The sequence below is a fragment of the Neopelma chrysocephalum genome, unplaced genomic scaffold (genome assembly GCF_003984885.1).
Source record: "Neopelma chrysocephalum unplaced genomic scaffold, ASM398488v2 Primary Assembly neopelma1_25, whole genome shotgun sequence".
NCBI lineage: Eukaryota > Metazoa > Chordata > Aves > Passeriformes > Pipridae > Neopelma > Neopelma chrysocephalum.
In genome coordinates, this window is record NW_020897694.1 from 47,210,250 (window position 1) to 47,227,144 (window position 16,895).

Consider the following 16,895-nt stretch of genomic DNA (forward strand, 5'->3'; position numbering starts at 1 on the left):
TTTCTCCATCTGTGCATTTATCCAATGGCTATGATTCAATGGGAGCTGGCTATGTCACCAACCACCACCCACAGATGCAGAGCCTACCACCTCTTCAACGCAGACTCTACAGTATTCCAGTACCAGCTGATGCAAATCCCGATGCTGTATCGTTTCACCAGCAGCACAGCACCAGCCAAGCCTGCCAATGCCAAGTCAATCTGCACAACTGCAGGTGGTAAACAACCAAACCCACAAAAGCAGCTTCAGCATCCCATAAATTCCAGCCAAACTATGCGTGCCAACAGCAGGGGAATCCCCACCTGCCCACGTATCCCATGAACCCACCATCCTGACTGTTCCTGGACGTACCTCTGGAGCCACAGCAGTCCACTGACAAGGAAAAGCAAGAGGCAATAAGAAAAAAACTTCTCCCTCATCTCCTCCTCCCCTCAGCCAGAGACTGTGCTAAATCACGGTATCTGTCTCTGGGCAGTCATACTCCTGTCAGGTTGGGATTGACTTATATCAATGTAGCTTCTGTCAGATTGGACCAAAAGATCAAATTTTAAACAAATTTGTAATTAAGCCAGAAATTTGATCGGACAGTCATCTCTCTTACAGCAGAATTATCATATCAATACAGCCTCGAGTCTGTCCTGTCGAAGTTCACGAAGTTACATGGAATGTCAGCGGAAGAAACATTTATTAGCAAACTATGCAATGCTGTACGAGGGAAAGACTTCACTTAGCAGGGCCTTGCATCCTAGGAAAATATAAAAACACTAAAATTGTGGCCTTTGCAAAAGATAGTTAATAACATATCCTTTTATGTTTAAAAGAAAACAAGCATGCAATATAATACATGCTCACTAAGTGATTCAGAAGGCACGAAGATTATAAGAGCTTCTTCTAACAGTGCAACTAGCTTACACAATTTTTAGCTCACTGTTCTTCTCCCCATTTTATACTTTAAGCTCACTAATGCTTTTACTCATGTAAAAGCTGCAAATCTCATTTTTTCAGTATCTTTGAACTCATTTCTTATCACCACTGGAAAAGAGACAAAACGCAAACCTCATCACCGCTGCACGAGAGCTCTTTCTAAAGTTGGTTTTAATTTCATTTTTTTCCTTCTTCTTCAGGATTAAAGACCAGGAAATCAGAAAAAAATCTAAAGCATGTTAGGCATTTTCACTTGCTTTCAAAAATCAATCCATCTCCTGTAGTCAGCAGTGCATACCTCCATTAACTCTCCTCCTCAGTGAGCACTCTAACTGAAAAAACAAAAAAGTGTGTAACTAGCAGAGAATAAAAATACTTTCAGAAAAAACAAAACCCCCAAACAAACAAACAAAAAAACCCCAGCAATTCTTCTGTTGAACTTGGGATTTAAAAGATGAGCTTAAGGTGTTACACTTTGTACCAAAAACAGCTCAGTGATTGCACAGAATAAACACGCTATCCTGAAAAATGATCACACTGTGGTTTGAAAAGCTACGATATACCAAATTATAAAGACTATCTGATAACTTTAATCTGAAAAAAGTACTTAAAAATACAGATATACTTAATCCACACCATGAACTCTTATTGTAATTGAACTTGACCTTAGATAGTGAGAACACAACCCTGTTGCAAAGTACTTTGCACTTCTAGCAAAAACACAGAGAATTAAATCTCCATGGAATGTTTCTAGTTTTGTTTTTGCAAATTATCTGAGAACACAAGGCCATATCTTACTCCTTCCCTTATTAATGAGAAAACAAAGAATACTCTTTTTTGTTCTGAGAGAACTGAACTTATTAAAAAACATTTTATTAAAATCAGTGGCTTCACTAGCTCCATTTTACAATAGAGTCTAAACCATTTATAGTTCTGTTAATAGGCACACACACAGGGAGTTATTAACTATAATATCCTTAAATTAAGTTTGACAGGCTTATACCATAAAAGTTAGTACTATTAAAGGCACAGTGCCAGTTCACAGGCTATATCAGCAACCTCAACAGCCATACCTAAGAGAAAAGCATGAGAGAGGTATTTGCTATCAATGCAGTGAGGACTATCACTGAGCTGGCATTCTGGGGGAGGATTTACACCACACTTGTCAGAATTCACTTTCCCAAAGAGTCACAAAAACACAGAAATAGGCTTCGTTTTTTTTAGTAAAAAAAAAAGATCTCCTCCCTGGCCTGACTCATGGAAGCCAGCACCATGCTCGCTGTCAGCCTCATTTGACAGCAGGAGTGCTGCTGGAGCTCCCCTGGAGAAGGGTAGCAGAGCTCGCGATGAGAAAGCAATGATTCAGCCACCAGCAGTAAGCAGTGGCTGCTAGGAAATCCCCAAAACGTGTCCCAACAGTGAGCACAGTCTGAGCCTGGGTGAGCTACACCCCAGGCACATGAATCCCGGCTCTGCTGCTGGTCAGGGTTGTGCTCACTGGGCACTCACGCCTCCACAGATGTCCACTGAAACTTGCAGACACTGTACTTCCCATCCCTTAAACATCTCTATGCTTTCACTTTGCTTTATTCAACAGGAACAAAACCACACAGAAGTGAAGAGGCTTCATCTGAATTATCTGTCTCCACATCAAACTTGCTACAGAGGCATTGCCGGCTGCAGCATCAACACAAGCTGCCTACACTGCCTGGCTTTAGGTCCAGGCATCAAACCTGGTCCTCTTCAGCATCACTGACAAAACCACTCTTCCAGGTATAATCTCTTCTCCTTTAAGTACGATGCTACACCTGCTGAAAATTAGCTCTTATTGGCTTAGTCATCAGGGCACCATCTCCTAAAGCCAACAGAAAGTCAGAATTCTACTAGCAAATCCACTCTTCATAGAAAATAGTCTGTATTTTTAGAATGCACATCCAATTTAAAAAAAATAATTTTACTCTTTTTTTCTATTTTAAAAGCCAAAGAAAATTAATTTACTATTAAATGTAATAGTAATCACTTAGAAAGAGAAGGGAGAAAAAAGCTTTAGTCGACTCTAAAACAACTTATTGTTTGATTTACTAACCAAAGCAAAAGTCAACCTCTACATTGTGCTGCCCATACACTGAGATTTTTCTTCTATATACTGGCAATGTCCCTCTGCATGGATGTTTGCTCTAGAAAAGTGTAAATGGTATTGCACATCACAAAAAAACCTGTATGGCAAGTGCTGTTGTTTAAAAAGAAAGGATTTTGTATCCTACACTGGATGTTTTGCAGAGCCCCATTATGAGGTAACTCGTAGTGTCCACTCCAGTCCTAGGACGCTACACCAGCTCATCACAAAGTACCACGGAGAAGAAATACAGACAACTGGAAAGGAGCTACTGCAGCACTTGGCATCATGCACTTCAATTCATCTCTAACCACCGTGCAGGATTGCCCCAGCACGTGAACAGAAGAGTTTAAATCTCAAGTTGCCTCCCTTGGAGTCATCCTGTAGCTGCCTCTGGATCTCAAAGAATCACTTATGGCAACTAATGTTTGCACACAAAACACAGGAAACACAATTCACAAGAAGAAAAATGCAGCAGCAGCAATGGGGGAAGAAAAATCTCCTTTCCACAAGAGATTACTCGGTAAAAAATTAAAGAAAGCAAAGATAGATGAAGACACAAAAAAAAAAAAAAAAAAGAACAGCGTTGGTGGGGGAAATGGGAACAATAAGCAGCATTTGACAGACAAAACTTTGAATACTGATTAAAAAGTTACTAACCTTTCAGCACAAGCAGAAGAAAGAACACTGAATTCAAGTGGAAAATACTCAGCTTAATCTGTTCTTAGAGCTAATTTGCAAATTAAGACCACAGTGATTGCCTTCATTTGTTTTTGAGAACCAAAGTGAGACTTTTAGAGAAATGAGAATCAGGAAGCGGCATCAAAAAAAGGAAGATACAAAACCAGTTCATTTGAATAAAACTAGAAAAAAGCCTAAGGCAACAGCCCTCGGCATGTAGGCCAATAGATCTGAAGGGCACCCAAAACCTTGCATATGAACATTTTGAGAGACCTCTACATCTTCTTACCAGTTGTATTACCATGAGCAGACGTTCAAGGCCACAAATGATAACTCAGAGCCACAGTCCACTGGGAAGCACATTGGCACATTAACCATTTGCAAACACAAGAAATATGTATCTTTGACTTCATGCTTCTGAAAACCTGTCTCCTAAGACGAAGATTTTGTAAGAGCAAGTCCACTGTCAGTTAGATACCCATGTACTACCATCTTGCAATGACTTATAGCTGTCATTTATCATTTCATAAAAGTCCATTTTTTTGATTACCCTGACAAAAGACATGAAGCAACAAGAGAATGATAAGAGCAAACAATCTTTTTCCTTCACAAATAGTCCACTTCTATAAAAACACAGTCCACTATTCTGATGCCACTTGTTCCAGAATTCCTCCCCCATATATTTACCACTTTTAAATTTTAAAAGCAGCATTACCCAATTCACTAGCTCACACCTGACAGAGAATTATTCCCTCATTTCCTCACATATAAATAAGGAAAAATAAAAGATAAGCTCAACTGACCATTATGCAACATACCACTAGCTTTGCATTCCATTCTCAGATAGAAACTTACAGATCTGGATTTAAGTCCTATTCCTTCACCTTTACCTTTGCTATACAGCCTTTCATAGAGGAAGAAAGCATACAGGCATAACATGGAACAGACAACTTGAGGAAAATCACCTGCATCTTGCTGAGATCCTTTTTCTTCCTACTGCTACTGACTTACTGCTGGGGAAAAAGGGTAACCTCTATAAATATACAACATATTTGGCATAGGGCACTGCTGGAAATCAAGGCAGAGATAAGCAATGCCTGAAAAAACCTCATTTTCTTTAGCCACAGCCAACTGGCTTTTGCAAGCTAATTAACTGGGAAAAAAATCCCATAAGAGACTTAAAGGGACAGACTGGGAAAGAAAACAAAGAGGGAAAAGAATGACAAGAAAAGAATTAGTGGAAACCTCCAGCAGATTGCAGGGTACATCACATTACCAACCTGCAATCTGAGAGAAGATGGAGGAATTTTCTAAGGTACAGATTCAAATTGGCTTAGAGTGTGAGATGTATTGAATATCCCACAAGAAACAAGTGGAAAAAGTAGATGGAACTTCGGGGAAAGCAAAGGCAAACTGGTGTAAAGCAAATAATAAAACAGAGAAGGAGAACTTACAAAATGAAGATGAAAATCAATTGGAGACCACATGACATTAATTGAAATTCATCTAGAAAGCAAAACAGTTATTTCCCCTAAGGGATATTTCTCTCGATACAAGTTCACATGCAAAGACTATTTATTATTGTTGCCTAAAAATTCCAGCAAAGTCAATTATTCTCAAGTCCAAAGCATCCATGGGAAATTTCTCTTCTTGACAGCTAAACCAACCAAATTGGTAGGTTCAAATATCATAACATGACGAAAAAGAACAGCATGAAGCATCTCAGGTATTTTTTTTCATCACTTCCATTCTACCATCAAAGCCATGTAAAATGACTGAAAAACATTCTCCGAAAAACAACAGAGTTGAGAATTTTTTGGGGGGCCCACAGGGATTCCCAGCAGCTCAGAGCTGTTTGTGGAATGCAGCCACCCTGGGAGACTTCAATCTCTTAGCCAAGCAGGAGCAAAGGGATTCCATCGGCTACTAATTGTCTGTAGAGAATGTTACCAGCATTAAAATCAATCAGAAAATGATCTCCCGAGAGAAGTATTGTGGCATTAACTTGAATGAGTCTCCATGTTATCATACGTTAAAGAGTGGAAAATTTCCACAGAACTTAAAAACCTTGTGCTTATAGTCCATTTCAAACCCTGTAAAGTGATTAGGTCCTTGATTAATGAAGAGAGAGGAATGATTTTGAAGGCCTCTGAGGTACAATACACTCCCCTGCAGCTGAGAAAGAGAGCAGCCCATGGTTAGAGCAAACAGTGAAGAGTCCAATTGGAACCTACTGCTTTGAAAGAGGCAATTAATAGACCCTGACCACAAGGTCAGCCACCCTCTTGATTCCTCCCACCATAAAGGTTCCCCTCCCAAACCTTCCCAACCATGTGGGAAGCCCAGAAGACAGTAGTGGTCCATGTATGTGCAATATCTCTACAAACAGAACCATTGGTAAGATTAGGAACATGGAGATTGCTACACGCAGGCTCTTCTTTCACGACTTAGTCTTTTGTGTCTGTACAATGAGTGTTATTTTAGACCCAAGTGAGCTTCTCCTTAAGTTAATGGTTATGAACACATCGCGATCAAAAAGCATGCCTGCTATTATTATCAGATCATATTTTCTCTCACATCTAGTTATGCAAAGCATAAACTTAGATCAAATTTAAACACGGCACCTGGGAAAACGATTTTAATAGTAAAGGCTAAATGGAGGAGGCAGAAGAGACCAGAAACATGAAGAGTAAGGTTGAGGAAGGAACAGGAAATTCACACCTGTAGGTGGAATTCCTCTGGCCCTCGTGAATGTCAAGGGGTGTGAATCATGCTCCCCTTAATCATATTTTGCAGAGACATGTAAGGTACTTCTTTCTTTTCCGAGCAGCCCAGGATGCACCCCAGCCACTTAAATAGCGTCTTCCTTTATCTTCTTCCACAGATGCTTTGGCAAGATAAAACTGGTGTCATTCAAGCATCCATAAAATGAGAGAGGAGCCTTCCAGAGAAGAAATGAGGCAGGAAGAAAAGTTAGTTCACATTACAACCCATAAACAAAGGCAGACAGGTAAATTAATATCTTCATTCCTCCAGTACAGGGCAAGATGTGGCTAATAAGACTCCCACTCAGTTATCAAATTTTTCCTCTTTGGAACTGGAACAAATATGTTCTGTGCCTCACTGAGCTCTCCTAATAAACACACACCTCTCTCATCAGAATATGGGTAAATTATCTCAGTAACATTTCTGGCTTGGTGTAAAATGCTAATCTGTAACGATAAGAGAAATGTACATATCGCTGTCGTCTTCAAAGCACTGCACAAATAATAATTACCTGATCAATGAACACTGCACTGGGGAGTGCTAACATGGGACTAATGTGTTCATAGGTACATAGGCAGCTAATGTGTATGGTCAGTGTTTAATTTGTGTGCCTGATTTCACCTTCCAAGAAAGGTTGCTCCCTTAAGGCAGGTCATCTGTCTGCCTGCAAGGGAAGGGTGAGAACCAGGAAGCAGCTGCTGACTCGGCGCCAGACCCCGCCTGACAGTGGAAAAAGCAGCTTCAGAAAAGCCTGGAAAGGTCCCAAAGCCTCCCCGCCTCCCGAGCCAAGTGAAGAGAGGAAGAGAAAACTTTACAACTTAGGCGGGATAACGCCGGAGGTGGCTGACATTTCAAACAATAGCATACTAAATTGGAAAAGTAAACCTTGGGACATAAAGCAGATCTGAGGCAACTCTGTGACGGTTGTGCTAAAATTTTATTTTGCACTACAGCATCTTGCAAGCACCCAGAGGAATAGTGGAGATGGGCAGGAGAGCACCCAAGTGTTTCCCTCTCAAGCCATACATTATTCCATGTGTTCAGGCTGTCAGAGCCAAAGAAATCCATTAGCCATGGCACCACCTCAGCCAATGTGCCAGATTTATTATCATCTTGAGAACCTGATAATCTGTCTGATAAGATCCTGAAAGGTAACAAATACTAGCAATGCAGCACTCTCTCTCTATGGATAAGCAGCTCCAGTCATTACATCCCTATGAGCACAACTACAGCCTGAGATGGATGATTCATGAGTGGTCAGTCTTAAACCACAATAAGCCTTAGATTGACACCATGCATAGCAAATCAAGATTTTCTTTGTAATCCCATTAACTGAGGGCTTTCCAGTTTATCTTTCCCCAACCTGCCACAGCCATATCCCTCCTTCCATCCACAGTTTGCTTACCCATTTTTGAGGTCCAATCTGAGCAGACAGGCCACTCCACTGCCAAGCAGCTGTTTCGTAACAGCAAGATAAGTGCACAGGATTGTTATCTAGATGTAAGACCTTTGTCAGTGTAAGGTCCTGCACTTTTACTACCAGAAAAAAAACCTCTCCAGTTTCTGTTTTCAATTGATCTCCTCCTATATAACATGCCTATTAGCAAGGTTTAACAACAAACAAACAGTACAGAAACAGGGCAGCTTTGACCCACACACACCAGAAGAAGAATCTCATTGCAAGTAGCATAGGCATTTCCATGCCCCCCTTTGCTTCTGCAGAAAAAGCCATGCCCTGGCAGTATGGAAGCCCTCAAACGTTGAGGGCTGCTACACTCTGTTGCAGTCTGGTTTGATTTTCACCTCTGAAGAAGTTACCACGCAAATCAATTGTGAGTTCATAACAGTATGATAAATTAATAGTTATTTTGGGGGAAGAGACAGTATTTTGACAACGTGTCAGAATTTGGCTTTTCTAACACAGATGGTCCATGGCACACCCATGTAGGAATGGGTGAACAAATGGCTGCTATTCTTCCGTAACCTTGTTAAGAGTTTGCACTTTCAAATTTAGGTGGCAGAAGCTGGGTTTGAGCTTTAAAAGTACAGTTGTTGCTGCTCCTATCCTTATTTTGGCCTATCTGGTTTTGCTAATACAATTCCCAATGAATGAGTGTCAACACCAGCTTCTCCTAACAGAGGTGTTATATATTCTTAAACAGAGGGATATACAGCTATATAACCACCCAGGCTGCACACACAGCACTCTGAGACTTCATGTGTGCACAGTTCAGACCCCTCACCACCACCACACAGGCAAGGTGGCAGTGATAAACCCACTGCTTGGCCAGGATACATGGGAAACAGCAGAAATACAAAATAGGATGAAAGGCTTGTCAAATCTGGGAATGTAAACAAGCACAGCTGTAAAGAAGTGACAGCCCCTACACAAGTGCTGCTGTTACATTAGATGTTAAACACACCTCCTTGTAAAACTGCATGTAACTATCAATATTCCTGGCAATGTAGATTATATAAATACTTAGAAACAAAGGCCAGGCCTCACTGAAAACTCTCCAAATGTCTTTGTGTTAAGAAATACTGCAGCCCTTTGTGCTGCAAGGTTGGACTCGCATTTAACACTCAGGGATATCATATATCAAAGAAAGCTTCTTCCTTCAAAGAGCCAAGGGCCTGTCTTAGAAAGCTACCAGAACTACTTTCCTTCTTTTTTTGGCAGTCTCACATGACCAAAAGTTATCATATGCAGACATTAGGCAACAGAAATAACACTTCATAACTCTCCATATACTGGGCCACGTCCTGGGTAACAAGACCTACTGCAACTGGTCCAAACAAGGCTGGAGCTGTCAGAAGTATCACTCTCAGACTATGACCACAGCTGATTCAACAAATTCAAACCCAACTCCTTTTAGCAGAGCATCAATTATTTGATAACAAAAGTCAACGTATCTCAGTCACCCCTTATCTGCAGTTATCTCTCTAACTAGACTCTTACGTAAGGCTACAGCTTTCTCATTGACTCGCCAGGTTTCACATAAGAACTATCTCTAGAGGCTCCGGCAATACAGCGCCATGCTCTGGCATCCCAGGCTGAATTCCCATGTACCAGGTGCCCCCCAGATATCTCTGTCAGGAGCCCCCAAGTAGGAGGATGGCCACAGTGCAACCCCGATGTTGCCAAGGGGTGTTTCTTCACAGGATGAGATCAAGGGATGCTCAAGGAGTCCTTGGAAAATGCACATCCTCCTTGCAGCAGCCTCACAGTGTAACCTCTGCGTTAGCCACAAGATAAGGAGCCCACTGCAAGATGCCCCGCTTCTTAGGTAAGGGAACCGGTTAGGAAGGGGTTGTACTCAGCAGTGTCCGCCCGGGAGAAGCCCCGCCCAAGGTCTGCAGAGGATTTCCTCAGCGTGTCCCTGAGCCTTCCCAGCCTGGCAGCATTTGCACTGACACCTCGAGCATCGCCTCCCAGCCGCTGACTCAGCTCCCTCCCTCTCCTGCCGGCGGAGGGTTTAGCATCTCTCTTTGATGTTAGGCTCAGACTTGGACAGGATAGCCTGCATGGAGCCAGCCAGGAGACATCTCTTATGTTCACTGCTACAAATCCTACAGATTGCACAATCTCCCTGCTTTTGCCTTTGTTTTTTTTTTGAATATAACAACCTATTTACCCCTCAATTTAAATCTGTGGCTTTAGGGATGCACTAGAAGAAAACTACAGCATGGAAACCCAGTCATACCTACAACTTTTATACATATCTCCACAAGAATTACATGACCTTGTTAATTGAGTAAAATCAGCAGAACCTAAATCAGATTTTCCTTCTACCTTATAAAATGCAGTGGTGCCTCAGGTGAGCTTGTGCATCTACCTTAGAGAAAGACAAGGGCATTGGGAAAAAAAATCCTATCATAACAATGTGAATCTGAGCCAGGTCAGTTTTCATTTCAAAGACACAGAATTTTGCTTGCTAAATTTAATGTTTGTGGATAATTTTGCATATGGAGCCTCCCACTATTAACAGTTGAGCACCTGTTTTCATTAAAGAACCACAGAGAACCATTTGCTGGAAAACATGGAACTATACTGTTCAATTTCCCAAATAACAGTTTTCTATCTTTAAAAAATGCTGCTTTTTGACAATAAAATACTATCATCATTTGCATAAACTGGGCTTCAGTTCAACTCCTTTGGTCTGTAATTCCATCAATATGAAGGCAGAAAATTCTTTGGTTTAATGCTACTTTTGAATACTTCATAGTAGCTATTTCTAACCATTTAGCAAAAATTCACTTTCAAGACAACTGCAAATAACTTCCTGTCATTTTTTATCTGGGGAAAAAATAAATAAAAAGAGAATAGTGCTTTTCCTTTAAGTTTTATAGGAAAAAAAATGCATGTGTAAAATCCATGCCTGAAAGGCTTTTAAATAACACTCGTTTAGGTTACTAAATTAAACTGGATAAGATTCTTCTGAATATCCTCATACATTTGCCTCAAGCTTCCTAAATTTTTTACTGATGCCGATTAGTCTTACAAACTGCAAGTAACCTGCTTTTGCTTTCAGATTATACCATTTTTTATCAGGTGAGAAAATTCAGTTTATCTAAAGAAAAGTCTGAAGTGATTGGCTAAATGAGACACTAACATATTCCAATTACACAGTAAATCTCAAAGTTTAGTTGTTCAGACCATTTACAAAATTGTACTGCACGTCTATAGCTGCTGGCAGCATTGGCACACTCCAGCTGAGTGCCCATGAATCAGAGACCCAAAAACTGTATAAAAAAGCAATAGCATACCTAGTTTTGGGGAAAGGGGGGGGGGATCAAATAAATACCTGCATGTTCTTCCACGCCACAGCATAATTAAGTGGGAAGCTTATCTGCAACACAGTTAAATGCAGCTGAGAGGAGAAACCCTTAACTTAAAAGGTATGGGAGGTTTGCATACTGTGTAATTTCTCCCTGACCATCACATTTTCTCAACAATTTTTTACCTATTTTGAAACAAGCATAAAAACGTTAGCATTTTCTGTTACATATAGTTCTTCATAACACAGGCATCCTTATCTATTTCCTAGAAAATCACTCCACAATTCACTAACAATTCAGTGGAGCTGAAAGGCTTCCATCTTGTGTGACCTAAAGAGCACAAACAATGCACATTGATCAAGTGCAAGTTCCGCTGGTGTCCCTCTTCTAACTGTGCTATTTGGTAGGCACAGGATGCTGGATAAGGGCAGTCAGGTGCCATGGAAGGGATGAGAGCCAGTCTAGAAGTCCCAAAGGAAATGAAAAAAAGTATTTCAAGTATCTGAATCAATCAATTTGACAAGAAAACAAGAAAGAAGATGGGCAGCAGTTGGAATAGCTCAGGCTTCTTAAAATGAGAGAGATGAAAGCTAGTTTGTCTTACTGAGGAAAAGATGGTGAGACATAAAGGAGAATCTTAGAGCCTGAAGGAGGGAGAGTAAAAAGAGATTTGAAGATGGGGTTGTGTCACTGGGGCAAGTGAATGAGAGAGAAAAATGAGTCATCTCAAGGTCTGGGGAAGGATTCAGGAGAGTGTTGTGTAGGACGAAGAAAACCACAGACAGGATGCTATGGGGAGGAAGGCATTTATGGCACAGATTTCAAATGTTGCAAATTTCTAATAAATACTGGTCACTAACACATGAATATCTAAAAAGAGATCTTTTTGTCAGTCTTCTCTTTACTTCAGTTACTTCAGTTCTCTCTCATCTCATGTGAATCAACAAAACGACTTACTGAATGCAAGAAGGTAGTAACCAGTCCTTTACTAAAATTTAAAATACATAAAATTGGTAGCAAAGGTTTATTACTTTCTCATCCATGAAAAAAATGTGTGCATGCTTCATGCACTGCTTCTCAGCAACTCAAGAGCAGTGAACTTATTCCAGCTAAATACCTCAGTGTCATTCACTTGAAAACTGACTCTTAGTCCAGCCATAATTTTTAGTAAATGCACAGTGTAAAGTTGTTGTGAGTTGTATTGAAGATAATTTAACTTTTTTTTTAAACTGCAAAATGAAATATAGGATTCAAAGTCACAAACCTGGGAGTTCTGGGTATGAGTGGTTAATGCTCAAAATATTACCAAGGACATCTGTAAAATAAATCTTAGTTCTAAAGAGTTAGGTAAACATGTTTGGTTCATGGAAACAGGACTTTAAAACTAGTGTAAGAACTGCAAAAATCTGTATTTAAGGTTCTAAAATTGTTCATATTTATGACTCATTTACAAATATGTTTAATGGTTTAATATCTACTCTTTAATTAAAATAAGTAGCCCGAGCTCAGAATTAATTCTGATCTTGCATAAAGAACCCAAGGGGAAGGCAAAGTGCTATAGAAGTGACCCTTTGCAACCTAAGACTTCCAGTGAGATTTCAAAGAACAAGAGTATTAGCCAAACCCTCTTCCCCTAATATTCACTGTAAAATGCCCTCAAATTTCACTAGTAAAACTGAAACTACCACTAAATTAAAATATATAACCTTAAACTAGTGAACAAACACTCAGGTTAGACACCTTTTTGAATATTAAAAGTGAGTGTCTGTATGCCTGCGATGTGATGTGTGTTTTCCACTCATGTATCATTCCTCCCAGCTGTTAGCAGCCAGCTGGGTCCTAAAGGATTAGAAGCGTTAAAGTGTCTCCCTGGACAGCAGTTATTGAATAACATCTATGCAACACTGCTGCAGAGAAAGCCAGCAGAATTCCCCTCCTGCCACAAGTTTGCATCATCCTTCATTTACTCTATAATACATCATCATTCCTCCATTAAAAAAGAACTCCATGGTAACCAAAGAGAGTTTAAAAAACTTTGCAAAAAAATAATCATGGTTGGGAGGAACAGAGAGGTTGAGAAGAAAGGAAGCTATGAGATGATGTCCTAGGGACATCCACATCTAACAAAAATTTCTTCAGGCAGAACAAGGAGTGCATTTGTCCCTTGAAAAGTATACTTTTCAGAGATGCTTGAATCCCTGCTTTCCATTATGTAAATAATTTCTTCTGTGCTGTCTCTGTAAAGATCATGCAGTCCTCCAAACAAGGCTGAGCTGGGCAAACATAGAGCCATTTCTCAGCCGAAGTCATAAATTACTTATTGTTTTAATATACTGGAAAATTGGCAGGAAGCGGGGGAAGGTACGTCAGTTACACAAGACTTTATACCATCACTTATCCTTGCCTTCCATTAAAAAACGTTAGTTGCTGTAGCAACTGTCAAACCACACTCCAGTTCCTCTTCCTCCAAGATACAGAACTTCTCCAAAACACTCACACACAACACAGCCCTCCACCATCCAAAGGACAGCTTTCTGGCACTTTTGCACTGTTCAGAAAGAAAGACGCTCTCCAATGAGCTGACAAATCCCTTGCAGGGCTTTTGCTCCAAGGTACGCTTCCATAAAGACACTTACTTGAAATCCTTGCAATTCTTACTTTTTCCCATACCTCTACCCTCTTTTTTTCCTCCTCTTCCTTTTTCCCCCCTTCTTTCTCTGCATTACAGAGAACGTCCGTGCTGCTTATTTCACCATTACATCTTCCAGCGTTACACAAAATGCCTACAAGTCTCTCAGATGTCCCTCCCTCCTCACGGGAAAGGCACAAGTAATAGGGACAACGTCACATAACACATCTTTTTCCTGACCTAGAGATGTTGCAAAGTCAAAGACAGGTCTCCTATCCAACACCTAAAGAGACAATCCCTCTCCACAACCAGCACTTCTCAGTCATTCCCAGGGAATCCCTGCTTTACCACCAATGGAGAACAAGCCTCTTCTCACTGGCTGAAGTTCTACTCAACAGGACAGATTTGAACAGCCTACAGAAACCAAAAAAACAAACAAACCAGAGACAGGAAAACATTAGCATGAAGAGAACCCTTGAGAGAGCTCTGTCAGAAACAGGACAAAAATCACACACTACTGAAGAAAATGTCATGAGAAAGTGAAAACATATTCCTCCCCTTTGTGCAGCATGCCAATATTAATGATAAGCAAAGATCCCTGGGAAGCTCTTACATGTTCAAGGATACTAGCCAGGGCAGGATGTTTGCACAGTATAAGAGAGGGCTTACCCACCTTCTTTCCTCCTTCAATCCCCAGCAGCTCCATTATATTTCTAACCAGAATTTGATGCTTAAAAAATTTTCATGCCTAAATGTTTTTGGTTTTAGGAACTCTTAACGCAAACAAATCTGTTCTTGTAGCTAATGGGATGATTATATTTTCAAATGCTGTCTAGAAAAGAGAGCATTATAGTGTTGCACAGATTGTATTCAGGAACATACACAAATTTTACTCTTTCAAAACAATTTCATACTTAGATATACTTACCTTTTCCTATTATAGTAGTTTTATAATGATTTTTCTGAAATGTCTCGTAAAATGGGGCATTAATGGTTCCACATAAAATTATTTTTTGTTCCTCTAGAAAGATTTGAGCTTCCCAGCCACTTCACCTTGCAGTTTTGTTTCTTCAGTGACATAAGCATCACTTTCATTCCTTTCTAACCCACCCACTTGTTTCTCTGACAGAGCAAAAATGAACCGAAAATGTACAGTGCACTTCTGCTACGGCAGCAAAAAGCTCTGAGGCAGCTACAGGAGGATGGGCTTGTGTGTGTGTCCATACAAAATTAATTGCAAAGTAATATGCACAAGCATACCCTGAAAACAGCTTTCTGCAAGTTTACAGTGGAAACAGCTGCACACTGGCCCAGCTACATAGCATAAACAAGGTCACTTCGCTACTGGGAGCAGTGGCACACCACCACCAGTTTGAACCACAAGCAAACAGCAATCATTCCCTGCAGGCAAGTGAGAAGCACTGAGGATGTCCTTACTCACTCCCAGCTCTGCCCACCAAGAGCAGTAGCTGATAAAAAGCATTGGTGGCTGCTCTATCAAAAAATCTCAAACTAACCAATATGTTTTTTCCTGTACTTAAGATTGCTGGACTGTATCAAATCATAGTTGAGGGGATTTTTTTCTATTATCCCTATGCAAAGTTGTCCAGTTTACACAAATCTCTTCAAATATAACACTTTGAATGTGACAGTCATCTGACAGAGCCAGCCATTGACCAAGAGGTTTCTTAATATTCCCTTAAATAATTCCTTTAGTATACAGCTTTATGTTACATGTTACTTTGTTACTTGTATTACCTATTTTTAACTGCTTCAATAGTTGTAAAGCTGGTCTCACTTTCAGTACCACACCCATTTAATCTGAATTCTTTTAGTTTAGAACGATAATGTACAACAAGTAGCTTTGCTTCCTCAAATACTAAAAGTTGTTGCAAAGGGACACATGTTCAAGCCAAGTTTTGCCCATATAAATAAAGTGACACTTTAAAAGCAGAAATTATAAAATGTGGAACAGGTTCTAACTTGGCTACAGACATAGATTTTAAAATACTTTAATGTTTTTATAACTTCAGGTTTTTAATTTTAAAACATTATCTCAGTCTGCCTCTAAATAATGAAGTGAACCTGTTCCTTAGAACAAGCAAATATCTCATAACATTTTCTTCCGAGTTCTGCTTTAGCTACAAACCAAAACAGACCTCTTATCCCACATATCCCACTCCTGGAGCTGATTACTAGAAACTCAGCTCTCTTCCAATTAAAAAAAAACCCAAACAAACAAACAAACAAAAACCCCCAAACAAACAAAACAAAAACAAACAAACAAACAAAAAAAAAAAAAAAAAAGGGACTGAGGAAGAGAGAAAGAAGCTCATACTCATTTCCCGAGACAGGAAGTCTGAGTGAATATGGTCTGATAAAAGGAGGAAAAAAAAGCCCTCAAATGTCTGAGTCTAGTAGCTTGGCTACTTCTGAATACATTCCAGAATACAGCAAGTTCCTCCTTCTAAAAAAAAGCATAATGAGTCATACACTATAGCACAAACCCTTAGGGGTATTTTTGTATTTTTGTTTTTAAGTTTCTAAACAAAAAGTTTCACAGCAATAGAGAGGAATAAACAGCCTCAGGAGAGCGCAAGGAAACATAAGAAATCTTAGACTAGGAGAGATTTTCCCATATGACCACCTGTGATGGTACCAAAAAAGCAAAGAAAGTCAATTTCTTGAGAAAGAGGGATTTTTTTTTCCTTTCGTTCTTTCAATTTTCATTCTCTCCATTTACATGAGGAGCTACAGTTCCTTAAAAGTGATTTGTGCACTGCAGTTGCACGAAGAGCTTCTACTCAATCTCCTTCAAACGCAGTTTGTAAACCTCCCTTTCCCCCCACAAAAAATCCCACAGAGCCCCCACTTCCCTTATCAACTTAAACATTGTTAGAGTAAAGAAAATAATTTTGCAGATATCAACTACCATTAGAATACACAGGTCTCCAGAACTAAAAAAAAAAGAAAGAAAATAAAAACCTGCATCAACTAAGT

General features: G+C 39.9%; 1 protein-coding gene across 5 annotated transcripts in view; it reads right to left on the reverse strand.

The window, feature by feature from the left end:
- ARHGAP6 (Rho GTPase activating protein 6) overlaps positions 1–16,895 on the reverse strand; it is a 327,498-nt gene that overhangs the window by 94,501 nt on the left and 216,102 nt on the right. The window contains exon 1 of one of the 5 annotated variants that reach the window (XM_027675162.1): positions 4,687–4,705. The exons of the other annotated variants lie outside the window; for them this stretch is intronic. Within the exon in view, the coding sequence (XP_027530963.1) occupies positions 4,687–4,692 (6 nt within the window). The 5' untranslated portion in view covers positions 4,693–4,705. Of the gene's footprint in view, positions 1–4,686; positions 4,706–16,895 lie in introns of those variants that run through there. 5 annotated transcript variants of the gene reach the window in all.